The sequence below is a fragment of the Papaver somniferum genome, chromosome 3 (genome assembly GCF_003573695.1).
Source record: "Papaver somniferum cultivar HN1 chromosome 3, ASM357369v1, whole genome shotgun sequence".
Taxonomy (NCBI): Eukaryota; Viridiplantae; Streptophyta; class Magnoliopsida; order Ranunculales; family Papaveraceae; genus Papaver; species Papaver somniferum.
Genome location: NC_039360.1, coordinates 205,529,049 through 205,550,221, shown reverse-complemented (window position 1 = coordinate 205,550,221; position 21,173 = coordinate 205,529,049). Strand labels below are relative to the sequence as shown.

Sequence of the window (21,173 nt, the reverse complement as noted above, 5' to 3'; positions counted from 1 at the left end):
TTCATGTACGAAAGCATTCGAAAGCTTATTTCATAATCATTTGAGATATGTATTAGTGGATCACTGTCTCCTAAACCAAAATAACAAGCAACATAATAATTTTTCTAGCATATACATTGTTTCTAGTATATGCATTGTTTTGCTTTTGGGGCTTACTGTGTATTGGGAAGAGTCTATAGCCTTCAGAAACTTCAAAGATATTCTTTTATGTTCCACCTTTCCGCTCTCGGCATGACCGTTCATTTGGTAATTCCATCTGTCTCACCAATTTAGTATGCTCCATATACCACAATTTAACAAAAAAACAACAACAAAATCAAACATAATATATTAAATTGACAGTCCAATAAATATGTACTAAAAAAACACTTAAACAACATGATCACCAACAAATGTCTTTTGGAGTGTAGTAATTTACATTGATTTTTTTCTCTAAGAAAGAGTGTATCATGTCAGGCCATGATACATTCATTGACTCGCCGATATAATTAACTAAACTGAAATACTTATCTTTCAGTTTATATGCATTTTTTGTTGTGAAAAACAAAGTAACACACATAAACATGCATATTAGCTTAACCATATCTTCTTTTGTCTGCTCAGTTTATATTCTTGGTATTTTGTGTTCACTTTCTCCATCGTCTTCACTATCATGTACTTGTTTATTTTCGGTATTATCTTCACTTTTGCCACTGTCTTCACTACCATCAGATTCAGTATTGCCATATTTATCCCTTTTCTCCTTAATTTCAGTATGCTTGAGTTGTTTCGGTATTGCATTTTGTATCATTGGTCTTGTAACCATGTAGCTCTTGCCAAAGTGCATAATGTAGAAGGCTTTCCTTTTTTATCCAACCCTTCCCATCAAATTGTTGTCATCAACTTTTCTACCTGCCATTCCTGGCATCCCAAACATGACAACCATTTTTTCTGGTGTTGACTTGACGAACTCGAATAAAGTTCATTTTTGACTTGACCCCTTTTTAACATTGTAACAACTTCTTAACAGAACCTTCTAGCTTTTCCTAATGACTTTCTGCGTATTTAGTGTACCAGAACATCAAGAATACTTGTGAAAAAGAGGCTTCATGTATCTCTTCTAAATGGGCATCACTCAAAGTATATTCACTCGATGTAATTTTTTCTACAAGGGTATGTAGTGCTTTTAGACCAGATCTGTACAACTTCCTACCAGGTATTGTCAATACCTTACCTGCAAAATTAACTAGTTTTGTTTCAGAATAGCATTTTATGCCCTACAAATTCATAATGTCTGAAACGCACACAATCATACATGAAAGCTTAAACATGGTTATTTAATTATCGTGGGAGTTGTCTACTGCATATTCATAGTGCCCAAAACACACAAAATCACATATGAAAGCATAATGATGGTTATTTAATCACACCTTCCATCTAACTTGAATCAAAGGTTTAAAAGACTCATGTTAGTTCCAGGACTTATATAATCTAAAAGTTTCGTAAAGCTTTGATTTTTCGGTAATAATATTGAGAAGTATGAGAGCATGGTCAGATCCAATTAGAATCAGGTTGTTAATGATTGCATCTGGGAAGATAGAGAGTCATTGAGATGTTGTGAGAGCCCTATCAAGACTTATTCTCACCAATCTTTTTATTTTTCCCTTTTGTTTATTTCAGGAGTTGAAGTTTTATGGGTTGAAAAAGACTGTCTTTCTTGATGAGACAAAGTTATATTTAGATCTCCAATAATGACCCATGGCAAATCCATATTCTGACCCATGGCCTGGATTAACTTCCATTGTTCAGACCTTTCCTCATTATAACATGAATCGTACATGCATGTTAGAACCCATTGCTGATTTTTAGGACCCACATGAACTATAAAGTTTACCATGCTACTTGTATAATGCGTAAGTTCAACTTTGAATCCATATTTCCGTAAAACAGCTAAACCCACTGCTCTAATTTTTGTATTATAACATCATATTAGAATAATTCATGCTTTGTAACAAAAAGTAAGCATTTTTATCTTGTTGCTTAGTTTTCGAAAGAAATATAATGTCTAGGTTAAAATTAGAAGTGAAATCCCTAAGATAATTTATAGTATGCTTGTTTCCTAAACCCTGGACATTCCATGCAAGAATATTCATTGTAAAACCTAGATCAAAAGGATCTAGGCAAGAAGAACTAAATTGACTAAAAATAGGAATAAAGGTTATATTTGTCAAGATGACTTTAAAATACAAGAAATGGAAAACAAATAATTTAAAAGCTTGAATAAGTTGATCATCCCATCCCCAGTTTGAGAGTAGTTATAATAAATTGGTTGCTGCAGCTGGTCATCTCATGAGCCGAATTTTCAGCAATCATTTATTCCATATGAACACTTGCAATGTTGTTTGTTATGGATATCTCCTTAGTTCTTTTAGGCCTTCTAGCAGCTGATGATTCTTGAGCATCTTCATATTGATAATAAATTGTAAAAACATGAAAACTATCTTCAAGAATTTAGAAGTGCTTCTTTTCCGTTCTCTTATTGTTTCTGGTCTTTTTCGGAGAGATGAGGATTTTTTCACCTTGCCTATATTTTGGATTATTTTGAAATGACCTCTCTGAAATCCTCTCTAAATTTGAATATATAACCAACTACCGTCTGCACATTCTCAGCTTTGTTAGCAGAATCAGATTCACCATGATCAGTAATAAGACAAGCTGGGCATAACTTTCTTGGTTTCTTTTGAAAATAAATAGGTACCCAATGAGTACATTTTGCTGCATTTTCGGTTAGGATCTCTCTTGGAATTGTGTTAAAAATATTGAATTCAATTAAGACACTGACTGCATTTTTCATCAGTTGGATTACCATCTTAAGGTTCAATCTTGAGAGGATTACCCAGAATACTTTCAATCTGATTCTCCACTTCAACATTAAGAAATTCAGGAGGTAACATTTTAATAACTATCCAAAATTGTTGAGTAAGAAAATCTAGGTTTTCTGGAATTACAGAAGGAGACCATTCTCTGAAGACAATTAAATAACCATCAAAACACCATTGAACATTTTTCCAAAACTGCATAACTCTCACTCCAATCATAGAAACAAAATGTTAGAGCATAGCTAGGTTGAACCCACCAAGGATTGGTATGTCAAGTTTGGTTGTCATATTTTATTGAACCAAGACTCATTTAAAGAGTCGCTTGATTATGTACTAGAGTCAACTTCGTATAGGTTAGCTTGAAAGTATCAGGATACGAGACATTACAAGTATTACGAAGACTTGAAGAAGTGAAGAAGTAAGGAGCTACAACGACAACATCATCCTTCCACTTGAGGTTAGTGATATTTGAATTGAACTGTTTCATTCCCTAATATATCTTTCAAGTCGTGCATATTGAAAACATAACTGCGAAGCATGAATGATTACACTCTAGTTAGACGTAGTATTAAGGAATACAATACGAGGTTTATTGCTTAACCGTTAAACTTTGTATATAAGACATCGACATAATCGTTTGAATGCTATTGTGATTATGTATGGGTATGAGGTAAAGATTTCATCCTAGGAAACAATGTTTTACATTCGTTTAAAGGAACTAAATTCATGAACTTGTTTTGTGAATCAAAAGGGAAATCGCTAGGCTTATTGGTATTGGTATTCATTGCATATCTTTTGAACTACCAATATGTGTGATTAGTCTAACCGCTCATGACTTGTTTATGTTCTTGGTAAACTATTCACAATGCCTGACTTTTGTATTGGTATGACTTTTATTAGTGAAACCGATGTTAAGTAATCACCTGAGATGGTACGATCGATTTAGTGTTATTGTTATGACCAACTCTAGGAAAAGGGGAACCGATCCTAGTAAGAGGTGCAACCGATCACAAGATGGGAATAGATCCTTGTAAGAGGTGCAACACATTTTTAAATATTTGGAACCGATCTTATGAACATGTACAACACGTTTTTAGACATTGAGAACTGATCCTATGGACATGTGCAACAAATACAAGTTAGATACCATATATGTGGGAACCGATCCTAGTACCTAGTCAGTCGTATTTTTGGAAAGCTAGTGTGAATAAATCCATTACTCACATGGAGGTAGAACCGAAACTTGTTTTGGTAAAACCATGAATCCCACGAGTGGTGATTGAGTGTTCTTGATCAGTCACATAGTTCTTGAAAGTCAGATGAACCAATTCTAAACTTGTTTGGAAGTGTGGCAAATCAGTTTCAAGATTATAAGTATGAAAGAAGACTTACAAAGTTAAGATGTCAACATACTTTGAGCACGTGCAATAACGCTTATCTTTTATTGTTCAAAAATATTCCTTAATAGCTAAAGGAAAATCCCGGATCGAAAAAATAAATTGAGAATCTTTTAATTAAGGTTTTTAATTTTATTTTTGGAAAATAAAAATTAGTAATGTGCATTTACTAGTTGGCGATTTTCTAAGAGATTTTCTGTCAATGTTTGGACAAAGCATTTCCAGGAATTATGGAAACAGAATTGGGAATATATTGTATATCTTGAGAATATTTTCGGTTTTGGAAATTCCTCGGTGTCCAAACTTCCTTGGTCTATAAATATCAAAGTTTGCATTTCGAGCAAACTAATCCTCAGAGCCAGCAAAACTACCTAGTTGTGTTGTTACTAGTGGAGCCGCCTATTCGGAGAGGAAAGTAACTTAATTAGGCGAAATCTCTTACGGCCGCTCGGTTTAAAGACTTCTTTGGAATTGAGAAGCTCTATTAGTACCGTTGTTGGAAAACTAGATAATTGTGGTTTATTATTAGTTTTCGATTGATTTGATTGACTAACGGTTGTTGAACTTTGATTGCACTTAGTTTGTTTATGCTTGAGAATCTTCTCTTCTGGTATAAGATTCACTCAAACTAGATCGAAGTTTCGACAGAGATCTTTAGACTGTTTTTAGATCTGAAGACGTCTTGTGATAATCCATTGTTAACAGACTCCGTTTTGTGCGTGATTGATCACAAGAGATTCAATTTGATTGTGTGCAGGTGTTTATTGAAGATCTAAGAATATTTGAAGACAAAGAAGACTTTGAATATTTCTGATTTGGGTTCATAATCTTTGGTGTGCATAATCTTTTGGTTCATAATCGGTTTATCTTTTGATGGATTGGACTGATTAGTTGAGTAGATCAGCATCAATAAAATTCTTTGTGATCCAAAGTATTGATTGCAATATCTTGACAATTGCTTTGGTGGTTGTTATTAGATAGATCTAAGGACCTGACAAAGGAGTTTATTGGGACAAACGAAAGAACCTTTTGTCGAACTCACATCACTTGGTTGAAAAGAGTTGCTACCAAACAGATTTGTTGTTCCTTTACAGTTTGGAATACGAACCAAAGTAATTGTTCCAAGTACATGACTTATTACCAGTTGCAGGCGTGGAATAAAAACGAAACTAGGTGAACTATAGATTTAGTTGCTTGGTCTCAACTATACGAAGTTGGTTTGATTTTGTATATCGGATTAATCCCGAGAGTATTCAATTCTGGACAAGGTCCCGGGTTTTTTTTGCATTTGCGGTTTCCTCGTTAACAAAATCTTGTTGTGTCTTTTAATTTTCTATTTCCGCAATTATAATTGTTTTTATTATAATTAGAAGTAAAATACACAAACGTTAATTTCTATTTACTTGATAGTAATCCGATTGTGTTTGGTTAAGTCCGACCATTTATCAAGTAAACATACTTCGTTGTTGTATTGTCTCGATCTCGTATCCATAGATGATCACACGAAGTGTGAACCGATTAGTTGTATTGTCTCGACTCAGTCCATAGACAATCACTTCCGAATAAAGGACTTATAGGGGAAAAGTTTTAGATTGAGGTATATTTGGGTACCCTCATATTTTCACGAAAAATAAACATGTTTGTAACATGACTTCTGATTTGAAAATGCTTATGCCCCCATGACATAGTAGCCTCTTGTTCAGCTTTGCAAATATCCATTGGATGCTCACATAACACTTTTCCAATCAGACTTATTTCCCATTTCTTAATTCCTGACTTGAGTTTAATAAGAGGATATCTAATAGCTCTCTTAATTTCATTATCTTCATCAATATTTATATTTTTTATTCTCTCAATTAAATCAGAAACCTCACCAACTGATTTTCCAGAAGACATTGTATTACAAATGAAGAGGAAAAGCAATAAGAGAAAGTGAAATTGATGATATGATTTCTTCCTACCTCTCAAATTTATAGCTTTTCTGCATGTGAAATCCTAACAACATGTTATTGTTCTCAGAAACATTTCACAATTTCTCTTGAATTTGTCAGAAATTAATTTGAACCAGAAGACTTTAGTCATTCACATCTCTGGGTACTTCTAATTGATTTAATAAAGGCACTTTTTGACAACTGTTTTAACTATTTTCAACCTTACTTCCACTAACACAAAATTTATGGGATGGGACAACCTTTTAAAAGGAGGAACCTTTGACAGAGAGAAAGACCATGCGAACCTAGCAATACCTGCTAGACATAGAACCAAAACAAAGATAAAGATATTAGAAAATTCTGATTAGATCAAGAGGTTCACGAAAAAATGGGGCAGAGACAAATCGACAAGACCAAGAAATCAATTGAAATTATTTAAATCATGAAAATGATCAGTCAATCATAAAGGAACTACATAGATCATAGAAATTTTAAGACATGCAAATAAGATTTCAGAATAGATTTCCAAGATTGAAAGAGAAATTTTTGACTCATTTGACCGAACCAGTCGCCCGAGTCTGCCAGACATAGAACCAAAACAAAAATAAAGATATTAGAAAATTCTGATTAGATCAAGAGGTTCACGACAAAATGGGGTAGAGACAAATCGATAAGAGCAATAAATCAATTGAAACTATTTAAATCATGAAAATGATCAGCCAGTCATAAAAGGAACTACATAGATCATAGAAATTTTAATACATGCAGATAAGATTTCAGAATAGATTTCAAAGATTGAAAGAGAAAATTTTAACTCACTGGACCGAATCAGTCGCCCTAGTAAATGTGAGAAGTTATAAAATTTTTGATATGTTTCTATGGTTATTTTCTTGTTTCAAAGAGAAAATCACAATATAAAATCCGGTTGGACCTCATAATAAATAACTATATGACTCTGGACCAAACAACAAATTTTCTCTTTAGCATTTATAAACCTAAGAGTAGAAATTAGATAGTACAGTACATCCAAGGTTATATTTTTTTTAACATAAAGATGAATGGGTCAGGATCGGGTAACAACACATTTAGACAAAAGCTTTTAACAAACCTCATAGAACGTTAGATTTTTTACATCTGATGGTTCACGTGGTTGCCGGTGTGGCAGTCTGACCGACCCTATTTTGTGTTTGGGTTGCATCTTCAATTTGTTCAAAACGAAAAATATACTATGGATGAAAAATCTGAAATTTGTATTCAAAATCTAAACTCGTTATTGATCATCGTTATCATCCACTAATCACCTTTGTTCAATAATTAACATTACAGACCAAAATAACCAGTTCAATTTCCTAAGCACAGCCTTGTACCCATTCATCGTAGAGTACTGTAATCCAAGTGATTTGTGAACACAGAAGTAACGATGCTATCTTCGTGTCCATAATCAATATTCGTAGTATCAATAAAACATTACGTTCGTAATGAAATAATAAGTAATTAAAGGAGTAACAGAGTGAACTCTGAGCACTGATGCTCGTCATTGTTTCATTTGTGCTATTCAATGTAAAAATGACACTAATACTTAAATGATCAAAGTTAGTTATGAATAAATGCATAAGATATAAGAGTGAAAAATGATAAGCACAAAATATAAATGATACAATGATTTACGTGGTTCAACACTAAGGCCTACATCCAGGGGGTGTTGGGGTTTTCACTTTAAATTGATCGGTGTTACAAAGCTTAGTCGAATGACTTTGAGTAAAGAGCGAAGGTAAAGTACATGGATATCACTCGTACCTAAAACTTACCTTTCTTTCCCTCTCATAATACTTATTTTCTCTCCAATTGGTCGACCCCTCTTGGTCCCTCCTCTGGCGGAGTTGGGTATTTATAGGCTCTTCGTGCAGGCCCCTCCTTTCAGTAAAGCTGTTAGTCACTTTCTTGGTTTGTTCGAATCATGACACTATCCTATAGCGTAGCATTTAATGCGGGTGGTTGGCAGTTCCCACGCCTGAGACAGCTGTTGCACCATTTATCACTTCAATGCCAGTGAGACTTCATCTCCTCCGTTCATTTTGAATTCATTTAGGGGTTAGGTAAAGTAACTTCTCTGAGATTTTACCTGCTTCGCGTCTGTCTTCTCATTAGGTACTCCTTAGTTCTGCGATCGTTAGATCTAATCATTGTAGACCACGTGGAAGATGATGGTTTAGGGTCTTAGGTGTTGGTACGTGGCATCATTTTCTGATGCCCTGGTATTATATGTCACCCACGTGTAATCTCATGGACACGTGGCTACTGCTGATTATGCACACATATGATTCATAAACCTAATATATTCATCACTATTCCCTGTCTTTGTTAGTTTTCTTGAAGAACTATCCAATCCCTAGGCATAGGGTTACAAATGTCAATAGGTTTAGAGAACAATTTATCTCTTCATCTCATCTTACATTTTTCAAATGTAACGCAAAAATTTGCTTCACTGAGCCTAAGACAAAGAGCTCGAGAAAATAAAATTAAGTTATAGGATAATCAAGATCATGGTGATCAATAACTAAATGTATTTTAAGAAAATCACGGATAAGTATTGGAAAGGGAAAAATATCGTTTGGTCCTTTTTTAGGTGGTCCCAAGTCTGTTTAGTCCTTTCAGAAATCACCTTTTCCTTTTGGTCCATACTTATTTAAAAATAATAAATGGACCAGAGTACACTTCCGTGTTAATTCCTACTTATTTTTCATAGCACTTCATTCTGTCCGATGAACTCCAGAGTTCACTCTTTCAAATGAACACATAATAAAACCTAAAAAATTATGTTTATTTGTTTTTTGTAGCAGTTCATATTGTCTGATGAACTTCAGAGTTCATTCTGTAAAATGAAACCAAACTAAATCACACATGAAAACAAAGTTCATTATGTAAAACGAACACAATACAAAACTTCATTGCTATGACATAAAACAGAGTTCATTCTTTGAAATGAACTCCTAATAAAACCTATATGAAAACCAAGTTCATTGTTTCGAATGAACTCCTAATAAAACCTATATGAAAACCGAGCTCATTATTTCAAATGAACTCCTAATAAAACCTATATGAAAACCGAGTTCATTCGTAAAAATGAACTGCAACATCATCTTCATCATCTTTGTCATCTTAAACAGCAACATCAAACATCATCGTCTTCAACAACAGTAGAAATTCATCTTTAACACGAGCAGCAAAATCAAGATCAAGATCTTCAACATCAAAAAAAAAAAAAACATCCAAATAACATAAAAATCTCCATCGTTTTCTTCATATTCATCGTCTCCATCATCTTCAACAGAAGCAGCAGGCTGCAGAGAAGAAAGAAACACAAAATCATCATCGTCTTCATCATCTCCATCTTCTTCAACAACAACAACATCAACAGTGACGAAGAAACACAAAAATCTCCATCGTCTTCATCATCTTCATCGTCTTAATCATCATATTCAACAACAGCAGTAGCAACACGGAAGAAAAACCAGAAAATTGTCATCCTTCTTCATCGTTTTCATGAGCAACAAGCCAACAACAGAAAAAAGAAAAAAAATGGAGAGAGAAACTAGATCTGAAAACAGGAGGAGAGAGAAAGGAAATCTAAAAATAAGATATTTTCTAGTGACTTTTTCTATATATATGGTCCCAAAAGGGTATTTCTACCACTACCTAGTGACAATTACATCATCCATGACATCATCCTAGGACCAAACGTAATTTTTAGAACCAAATAATAATATATATTTAAAAAAAAGACCAAACAGACAGTTAACTGAGTCAACTGGACTAGACTCTCTATAATATATTATTCCTATGACTAAATGATATTTCTTACTGTTGAAAAATATCCCTTGAATTTTTCCGTTAATCATTTCCTAATTTTTTTTTCCTTGAATTGGGGTAGATACCGCCAAACAAAAAATATTGATTTTTTTTCTGGAAAGAAAAAAGGCAATGCCTCATAATTTCATTAATATGAAATTTTGATTACATCATGATCAGTAACATCAAAAAACAGAAAATAAGAATTAGTACTAAATTTACAAATTTCGAAACTTAAAGAAATGAAAAACAGAAATTGTACTAAGATTTTACATTCTGCTGAAGAAATTGACATCCTGATAATGGTTTCAAACCATTTTGTTTCTTGATATTTTGGATCTTGATCATTGACATCATATATGTCAGATGCTTCCATAAAAAAGAAGCAATATGCCCAAATTGATATCAAAGCGATCAAAATCGGTCTTATTTGCCGAATTAGATCGTCTTCTTTCAAAACATACTTGATTATAATGCAGCACCACCACCAGAGAATGCCATTAAGGCTATTAGATAACAAATCTTGATAGCATAGATATGCCATCAGACCCATCAGAAAGATAAAAAACCTAAACTTAAAATCACAAATTTTTTTTTATTGAAAGTATTAAATACTATTTACACAAACCCAATTCTACCCGGAAAATTTGATATTCCAGATTATATCCGAGCAAATCTAGGTTTGGAGATGAAGAAAATTGAAGAACAGAAATTTTAGATAATTATTTGAAAAAAATGGTTATGCAGGAGTTTTAGATAATTCTAAAAGGACCAAAAAATAGTGATGGTTTGGTGACATATAAGCTGAATTTGTTAACCATTGGATGAATTATGTCTAATGGTTTGTCAAAACATTTTGTTACAGGATCCCGACGCAAGATGAATATATCAAATTATTATACCCAATCCTAAAAGGGCAAAGTCGTCCAAACAAAAGACCGATGTCTACAAGACTACAACCGCCGTTTCACACACCAGAATCCCACGCACCCAACTTGAACGCTATCCAAGCATCTTCGCAATCGAAGCAAGAGAGAGAACGCTTAGAAGACTCGAGAAAGAATACAGAAAGTTAGGGTTTTTTAATCGAAAAAGAAAACTCGTCTAGGGTTTCACAGGTCAAGCAGCGAAGATGCCGAAGAACAAAGGAAAGGGAGGTAAGAACAGAAAGAGAGGAAAGAACGAAGCAGACGATGAGAAAAGAGAACTTGTATTCAAAGAAGATGGACAAGAATATGCACAAGTTCTCCGGATGCTTGGTAATGGAAGATGCGAAGCTATGTGTATCGATGGTACCAAAAGACTTAGTCATATCAGAGGAAAGATGCATAAGAAAGTCTGGATCGCTGCTGGTGATATAATTCTGGTTGGATTAAGAGATTATCAAGATGATAAAGCTGATGTCATCTTGAAATACATGCCTGATGAAGCTAGACTTTTGAAAGCTTATGGTGAATTGCCTGAGAATACCAGACTTAATGAAGGAATTACTGGTGGACTTGATGATGAAGATGAAGGTGCTGGTTCTGATTACATTGAATTTGAAGATGAGGATATCGATAAAATCTAGGGTTTGTTTTTCTTTTTCAACAACTCTCTTTAAATTTCAAGTTATTTTGATACATGGATTTTAAGTTGCTTAAGTGTGTTTGTATGCCTACTGATATTATGAATTATACGTAGTGTTATCATTAGGTTTATTGCTCGATGAAGAGTTCCAGTAATAATGAATAACCACTTTGGTTATTAGCTCTCTCTTTTCATATGTTTCAGTCAAATTCAGTTTGCAAGGGAATTTTCTGTATGCATATGAAATTTAAGGCTTTTTTTATTGTTAAATTGGAAATGCTGTCTGGTTATATTACTGAATATATATTTCTCTATGTTGAATAATTTGAGACAGTTTGTAAGGTTAGTTTGTTTATTGATGGTCTCTGTGCTTGTAGAAATTTTATGCACCGTATATAAGGCTTCTTATGATTCTGTAACATAAGTTCATTGGATGGGGAGTCACAATGAAGAGAAACATAGAAATACAAGCTCTTAGAGTTCTGTTCTGGATTGTATGCTGGCAATCAGTGTGAGTGTTTCGTTTGAAACAGAGTTAGGAGACTAAATGGATGCTTACCAGAAGTATGGATTGAAATATTTGAAAAAGATTATTCTGCATGCCTTCGAGATTTTAGGGCTCTTGTTACTGTTAAATTGAAAGTTTTATGCATTTGGGTTAGTTTGATGCATCTGTGTTTCTCTTTGGTGGTTCATTTGGCATTCAGTTGTCACCTTTTGTCCATCCCTAGCACATTCTTAAAATCTGAAGGCAAACTATTTGTCCAATTTTGTGAGACAAGATTATATCTCACAGAAAGTTACAAAAAAATTAAGTGACGGGGATGGAGAATCATTGTCTAGATGCAAAGTACTGACCGAGGAGAGGAAGAAAGTGGATTGAGTTATCAGAGCTTCTCTGTGTTTGAGTTATCAGAGCTTCCACTATTTTATATATCAGTTATTCTATGTATCAATTGTTTATTGTAGATTGCTTAGTGTATTTGTTTCTTGAACTTTGTTAGCATCCGTCATAATTTGACATTCTGCTGGTTAACTTTGAGTTGTCATCTCTTTCCCTACTTATTCACGTGTGAAATATGTGTTTAATAGAAGTGTTGGGTTTGAATCGCTTGGTTTGGATTGTGAAATGTGACTGTTGATTTTTGCAATATGGCTTGTGCCTAGGCCGCAAATTTGTACTAATATAGGACTGTTTACTTGAATTCTTCGTGCGACTATGATAGACTCCTTGGGAGATAAGGATTAACGATATGATGGTACTCGTGCTTGTAGTATTGTCCTTGTTAATGATTTATGTGTGCAACTTTTTATAAGGATAATATACCCTCGGTTATATTTCATGATGGTGATTTCTTACTCATATCTGATGGTCTATGGTACATCAAATTCGAAGACAGGGAAGTTAGGGTTTGTTTTTCTTTTGAACAACTGTTTAAGTTGGATCATAGGGTGCATGGTGTCTGAGTTGCATGTTCATTGATGGTCTATGGTGCATGATTAGCAACTTCTAGGCACAATTATTTATTAGTAAGCTCCAGGCCTCACATCCTCCCTCTTGTGAGTACCCTATGTGCCCTCTTGAAATTCACTGTCATCGCTAGTTGGAGTTGTCACTCGGCGAGGGGTTTTAGTGATATTGGATTGTCATTTGGTGAATCTGTCAATTTCCATGTGCTGCCCCTTTTCTGCATTGTCTGTGATTTGCGCTTGAAAATTTGATCAAAGTTGAAGCAATTGTTGACGAGAGTTTATTTCCTTCACCAAACAAGAGGGAGAATAAAGAACGGAACTTAGATTTTTACAGATGGCCAAGTACTGATTGAGCGTTGATCTAAATTCATGCTCTGTCAGTTTCCCTTCACTCACTTTTGTCAGAAGTGAGTAGGTGCTCGGGTTAACCGTCTACAGCACTAAGCACTAGCTGTTTGCTCAGTATTCTTGTTCCGTGACCTTTTTCTTAACTTTCCCCGTTTCTGGACAATGATAGTTGTCCCGGTTCTAGAGTTTTCGCTTATAAAGCAAATACAATGAAGAAGAGAAGAGGAAGTCAGTGACAGTCTGTCAGAGAGAGTTTCCATAACACATACGGGTTGTACTGAAAGTGACAGTCATAAATATGAGATAGTCCAACTGATTCAAGATTGCTTCAGATACTCTACTATCCCTCCAAGTCCGAATCATACTCTAATCCCAAAAAGGAAGAATGCTGAGTTAGCTATTATTACAGACCCATAGCTCTTTTCAATGTCCTTTACAAGGTTGTCACTAAGATCATTACAAATAGACAGATTATAGACAACATAATGGTGGCAAAAAAGCTTTTCCATTCTATGCATCATTCAAAAACTACCCAAGGTTCTTTTGCCTTGAAGCTGGATATGAGCAAGGCTTACTATAGAGTCGACTGGAGTTTCCTGAGCCAAGCCCTCTTGAATTTTGGCATCACTGATAGAGCTCATGCTCTAATTATGAGTTGTCACTACTACTTCGTATTCTATCCTACTTAATGGCCAATCTGAGGGTTTCTTTGTAGGTGAAAGGGGATAAGACAAGGATGTCCACTATCGCTGTATCTCTTTATTATATGTGCTCATTCTTTATCCGGAATCACATGGAAGCAGAGGGAGGATACAGTGGATATAAGTTAAATAGGTGGGCTGCTAGTGTGTCCCATATTATGTTCGCTGATGTCATTACGATGTTTGGCAATACAGATACCAGAACCATCAATTGCATCTCTTCAATTTTAGATCAATAATATTCTCTGTCAGGTCAGCTTGTCAACTATGCGAAATCTTCCATTCACTTCAGCAAAAGTGTGCCCGAGTCTTATACTGAGGAGATAATCAGAGAGTTGGGGGTAAAAAAAATGGATAAGGAAGAGAAATATCTGGGAGTGAAGATTATTCAACAAGGTAATAGAGTTTCTTATTACAACTTTCTAATAGAAAAGTCCGAAGCTGCTCTAGCAGGTTGGAGAAGAAATACCTTATCTCATGCAGAGAGGACGGTCTTAATTCAGTCGGTTTTAGCCCTCATACCGGTTTACTATATGGCCACCACTTCTATACCAATTACTATCCTCAATAAACTCACTCAGATCATCAGAGATTTCTGGTGGGGGCATGATAGAGATAGAAGAAAGATGCACTTCTTAAGGTGGGATTGGTTTAATCTTCCAAAAGAAAAAGGTGGACTAGGGTTACAGTCTTTATCAGAACTCAATCAGGCACTTGTGGCAAAATTGGCGTGGAGATTTCTTCATGATCAAGATGCTTTATGGGTCAGAATTCTTCAAGCTAAGTATTTAAGAAATAACTCCTGGGATATCAAGAAAACAGACAATTGTTCTTCTACTTGGGCCGCAATGTTAGACAGCAGAGAGAACCTTAAGAAAGGGTGCCTCTGGTTGGTAGGTGACGGCCGGAAGATCAAATCTTCTCTGACCCATGGTTACCATTTACTCACGGATCAACTCCAGAAAGAAGAGACGAAGGCAACGGTAACATCACCAAAGTCCATCAACTGATAGGTAGCTCAACTGGCCGGTGGGGTATGAATTTGGTAAACCAATGTGTCGATTCTTTCACCAGCTCTCAAATTACTCAGATCGATATTAATATCACTGCTGAAGACAAACTTATTTGGAAATTCACATCCCACGGTGGCTTCACTCCTCAGTCGTTTCAAAAGATGATTCATGCGCACCAAGGTGAAACTTCAAATTTAAGTGAGAATATGTTTCCGTGGAAGAAATTTTGGGCAGTGCAGAGAGTAGCCCCAAAAATTAAACTGTTCATACGGCGCGCAATACACAACGGTCTGGCAGTTTCTAAGAGGATTGGCCGTTTTGTCGAAGGAGCTACCACAAACTGTCACTTCTGCCATAATGAAGATGAGACTGTAGACCACTTGCTGATTCACTGCACTTTCGCTCAGGCAGTATGGTTCGACTCTCCACTTGGTTTTCGTCTCCAAGAAAATCAATATCTCTCCCTTGAAACTCTAACTGGAATGTGGTTCATTTTGAATGATAATGACTCAACTTTGGCATTGGGAATAGCCATCTGCTGGGCCATTTGAAAAACTCGAAACCTCAAGGTCTTTGAGAATAAAGAGGTTAGCATCCAAGGAACCTTAGCCATTGCTTCATATTGGTATAATCTCTACTATAACTTCACTGAAAACAGCGAGATTGAAGTAAATGAGACAGTGGTTCAAGGTAACGCTGACAATATTCAAGAAGCGTGGAAACCCCCAATTTCTCCCACTATAAAGATTAATGTCGAAGTTGCTTGGAAAGACGGTGAGTATGCCTCTGCTGCAATTGCTAGAGACTGCAATGGCATCTGCTGCGGTGCTGCTACGAGATTAGGCAGGTCTGAATCCGTCACTTACGCAGAGGCCGATGGGTTTTTACTGGCAACGGAACTAAGCTTATGGCTGAATATAACTCCCATTGAAATTGAAGGTGATATCCAGGTTGTGGTGGAGTTCTAGCAGGAGACACAACTAATGTTCCCTGGAGGATATGGAGAGCCAAAGACATCATCACAAACAACATGAGAAGTCTCAACAGCAACAAAGCTTTCCCTTTTGTTCCTAAGAAAGTTAAATGTGCGGCCCATGCCTTAGCTTCTTATGCTCTGAATCACAAAGTCCAAAATATGTGGACTAACTCTAATATTCCGACTAGTATTGCGAGTCTATGGAGTGTAAGCAATAACTAGTCCCTGTTACCTTTTGCATACCAAAAAAATAAAAATAAAAAATGAGACGAGTCATACTTGAATAGCAAGAACTAGAAAGACCAAGTACACCGAGAATTACCAAGTACAGCCACAGTGTGTGTGCTAACAACACCCCTCACACTGAGGACTAGTATAGTGCATGTAGCTTGAAGAATAAACTCTTGGATAAACCTTTTGTGAATACATCTGCAACTTGTAAGAGAGTAGGAATGTACTTCACTACCAAGAAACCAGTAGCCACCGAACTTCTCACAGTGTGATAATCAACTTCCACATGCTTTGTTCTGGCATGTAGAACTGAATTGTCTGCCAGATGAGCTGCACCAACATTATCAGACTAATGTAGTGCAAGGATGCTTGCAAGGAACCTGCAACTCATGAAGTAGATAAGAGGCCCCCCTAACTTCAAGCAACAACAACAAGAGACTTATATTCTGCTTTAGAGAATTGGACACCTTAGGTTGTTTCTTTTTTGAAGATCAGGCAACCAATTTTGAACCCAAAAAGACACAATATCTTGCAATAGATTATCTAGTGTCAGGACATCCTGCTCAGTTACCATCACAATATGCAGTAATAGATGTACAATCTCCACCAGTAAGAGTAACACCAGATCTAAGAGAGCCCAATATGTATATCCTTTTGGCTAATTGAAGATCAACATCTTCAGGTTGATGCATGAAGTGAGAGATGTAATTTTTGCCTTGAGAGATGTAATTTACGGCAAAACTAATATCTGGCCTGGTTAAAGTGAGGTATTAAAGAATACCCATAATCTATCTGTAGTAAGCAGTTCCATCATACAATGAAGCTCTTTTACCCTGAGCAACTGCAATTTTACAAGGCTTAGACTGCAACATGTCAAACTTTTTAAGCAAAACTAAAGAATACTTAGTTTGAGTGAGTAACAAACGTGGAGTGCTTGGAGTTAAAACAACTTTGATGCCAAGAAAATAGTTTAAGGCCCATATTTCTTTCATGGTAAAAACATCTTTCACAGAAGAAAAAAGAACAGTATCTGAAGAGCCAACTAAGATTATATCATCTACATAGACTAGTGGAATCGTCTGATTAGTGCCTTGTCAATAAATGAACATTGAGTGATCATTCTCAGACCTGAAAAATCCATAATTTCTCAGAAAAGTAAGCAGTTTGTCATACCAAGCCCTTGGTGCTTGTTTCAGACCATATAAAGATTTTTTAAGCTTGCAGACATGAGAAGGAAATTCAGTTGAAACAAACCTAGGTGGTTGCTCCATATAGACATCTTCATCATGATCTCCATGCAATAATGCATTGGAAGCATCTAATTGATTCATTGAACAATTATTACTCAAAGCAAGACTCTGTATACATCTGATAGTAGAAGCTTTAACCATATGACTAAAAGTTTCAACACCATCCACTTGATGAAATCCCGTATCTACTAATTTAGATTTAAATCTTTCTAGAGTACCATCAGATTTAAGTTTTGTCTTGTAGACCCACTTACATCGTAGAACATTCATACATAAGGAACATACCCAAAAATATTGTTGGAATGTAATGCATCATATTCATCTTGTATTTAGACAACCCATTTTTAATGTTTTGCAGCTTCTTTGAAAGTTTTTGGTGCAGTTAAAGGATTTTTCTTGAGAATAGTGTTTAAAGCAATAAGAATGGGATGTCTGGTACGAGAATAAACAACAAAATTTGGACCTAAAGCCTTTTTCTTATCTACACCTGATTTTGATCTAGTATGCATTCTAGAAGTAATAGGAGGTAATACCTCAGGTGGTGATGATGCAACAGTAGAAGTATCCAGAACAGCTGAAGGAGAAACTGACTCACTAGAAGTTGATACAGGTGATGAAGACTGAGTAGCTGAGCATGGAGTCTGAGCTGCAAGTAGTGCAGAAGTAACAGTTGAACCAGTAGGGGTAGTAAAAGTAAACACGACATCATTGAAGATCACATTCACAAAAGTATACACTTTTCTAGAAAAAGGATCATAACACCTGTATCCTTTACGATACAAACTATAACCCAGAAAAATATATGGAGTAGACTTAGTGCTAAGTTTGTCTTATAATATGGAGTTTTATCAAAATCAACCTGAAAGGGACATTTGTATTGCAACAGCTTAGTTGAAATTCTATTTATAAGATAAGTAGCAATCATAAAAGCATCAAACCATAATTTCTTGGGCATAAGCAAAAGTATTTATAGATAACCGCCTTGTAATTAATATAAAGATCCACTTGAAAGGAAAGGATCTCTAACTCATTATCTCTAAAATTTCTCTCTCTCCTGTAACTAGATAAATGAAGTAAATCTATGTAACTCCAAACCCCCATTAATGGAAAAACACCAAAAACTCACGGTGGACGTAGATCTTTAAGATCGAACCACTTAAATGGTTATTTTATTTACCTTTATGCAATTGAACTCATAACAATCAACCTAATATCATGAAGATGCCAAATCATGCATCTTCAAGACCATCACTACTATTCTGAGTACTGGTCTACCACATCACATAATAGCTTCATTCCCCCAAAAAGAAACTAAACAAAATCAAAACATTCATGTTAAAAAAAAACACCAAAGCAAAGCCATATTTACACCATAAACTTCATAAACTGTACTATTGCTCTAAAAACTTCAGCTGACCATCATCAGAAACCTCGAAATTAATTTTCCATTCTGTTTCCTTCTCAAAAAAACCTTTCAGAAAACCATGAAAAACAAGTATAACATTCACATGATGATGGACAGAAAAACCTACCACAATTATTAAAATCAGCAGCTTAAATCATATCAGAACCTTTGTTATTTTTCATGAAAAAGTAATAGAAATCTCTACGAAGTTAATCTCCAATATTTCTTATCCAAAGGGTTCCTTGATACTTATCTAATGATCGCCACTGATCATCATCACTGTTTATATCGAGCTCATCCTCATCATAGCAGAAGTCACGGCTACTTTCACTGCTTGAAAGAGCAGCGGGACCATAACCATTGTTTTCCTCTCCACCATCTTATTTTGTCACTTCATCTTCATCACCTTCATCCATCTCATCTTCACCTTCCTCCATTGCGATCGGATTACCATCAACATCCAAACCAGGGATTCTTCTCTGTCAGAATCCACATTCAATGTCTCTAACATGGTGCAAAAAAACATTCTGGGCATTCTTCTTCAGCAAGATATCATCGATTCATCATATGTTCCACAATCATATGCCTCTCAATCTCTCGTGCGGCCTCCTCAGGGTCTGTTGATGATTTACTAATGCTTTTTTCCCTCCTCTATCTCTTCAATATCTTACTATTCCTTATCTCACCGTCACTCTCTATTGCACTTACAGTTTTCTTCAATGGAACCTCATATTTTTTTCCTCTCTTGTCTTTCCCTTGTCTTACGTGCACCTATTGCATCACACTTTCTTACCCACAACTGAAACTCCTCATTATTCTCAATTCTTAAACGTTCGTACTTCTCTCTCTTTCCGTTCAACTCCTGATTCGGGAAAGGAATTAGCCTCTCGATTTCATTGATTGACAATGCTTCAACGAGTCTCTTTACATCTCGAATCTTCGATGAATGAATCAGTTAATCTCCAATATTTTCATTCCCTGCAGCGGTACCTAAATCAACTATCTTAATTTTTTTAATTTCTGGATTTTTTTTTTGGGTATAATTAGTGTTAAAGGTGTTATTATCTCTTTATCTCTCTTTCATAAAGCGGTACATTAACCATAAATGCCCATTTATATCGCATGGTTAAATGTCCCGTCTCTTTGTAGACCATGCTAATTCATTTCCAGACGCATTTTTCAAAGATCATCATTACTCTTCGTTAGTTCCCACCCTCAAAGAGTATCTAGACATTTCTTATTCTTGAGATTTCCACGACACTGTCATTAAGAGGAGTCCTAGTTAATTACCCATTTGCATGGCCTTAAGTGCATCACTAACTATCTCTACTGATTTTTTGCAGATTCAAAGACTGCAACACCTGTTGAGAGACACTATGGTATGTTGCAGTTTACATGTCTGGCTCATGCGTCTTGTCATTCTTCAAAACCCTATCCATCTAGCCAACCCTCATCGCCTTTACACCATCCTTCATCTGGTTAGACCCGTGCAACTTTGATCATATGTCACCAAAATACACACCGACCCTTTCCCCAATTCACCTAAATTTCTACAGTTATTATAGTTGTCTTGTGTAACTCTATTATTTGGTCATACAAATACAACTATCATAATGCTCATCTACCTTGTGTGACATGCATCAATCTATCATAAAGATAATCTTTGTTATATGTATTAAATATTTCAGACTAAAATTGGAGGCATATGCCTTCACCAGAATGAGATGTGGACTCACCACCTTTGACCAACGTGCTCTATCAAGGGTTAACATTCAACATCTCAAACGGAATTTTGTTTGTAACAAGGCACATACTATCCCGTGGTAACTCAGCTGTCATATATACTATACAAAAGAACTCTGACCTTATACCATTCCAAGCTCTTGGACTTCATCAGAATGAGATGTGGACTCCCCACCTTTGACCAACGTGCTCTATCAAGGGTTAACATTCAGCATCTCAAATGGACTATTGTTTGTGATAAGGCACATATTATCCCGTGGAAACTCAGGTGTCATACTATACAAAGGAACTCTGACCTTATACCATTCCAAGCTCTTGGCCATTGTCCTCTTTTTAGCTCTCTCTGTGGTAAGCCTATTTTTAAGAATGATTTGTCTTTTTGTCTCCAGATAGTCTAGCTTACCCAAGTGACATATCATGATCTTCGCA

General features: G+C 35.6%; 1 protein-coding gene across 1 annotated transcript; it reads left to right on the top strand.

Annotated features, from left to right (window-relative positions):
* The first annotated feature begins 11,020 nt into the window (after positions 1 to 11,020).
* On the top strand, positions 11,021 to 11,881 carry LOC113358483 (eukaryotic translation initiation factor 1A). The gene has a single exon (XM_026602076.1). It carries the CDS (start codon positions 11,168 to 11,170, stop codon positions 11,603 to 11,605), a length of 438 nt encoding a protein of 145 aa, XP_026457861.1. The 5' UTR covers positions 11,021 to 11,167; the 3' UTR covers positions 11,606 to 11,881.
* Positions 11,882 to 21,173: the final 9,292 nt, after the last annotated feature.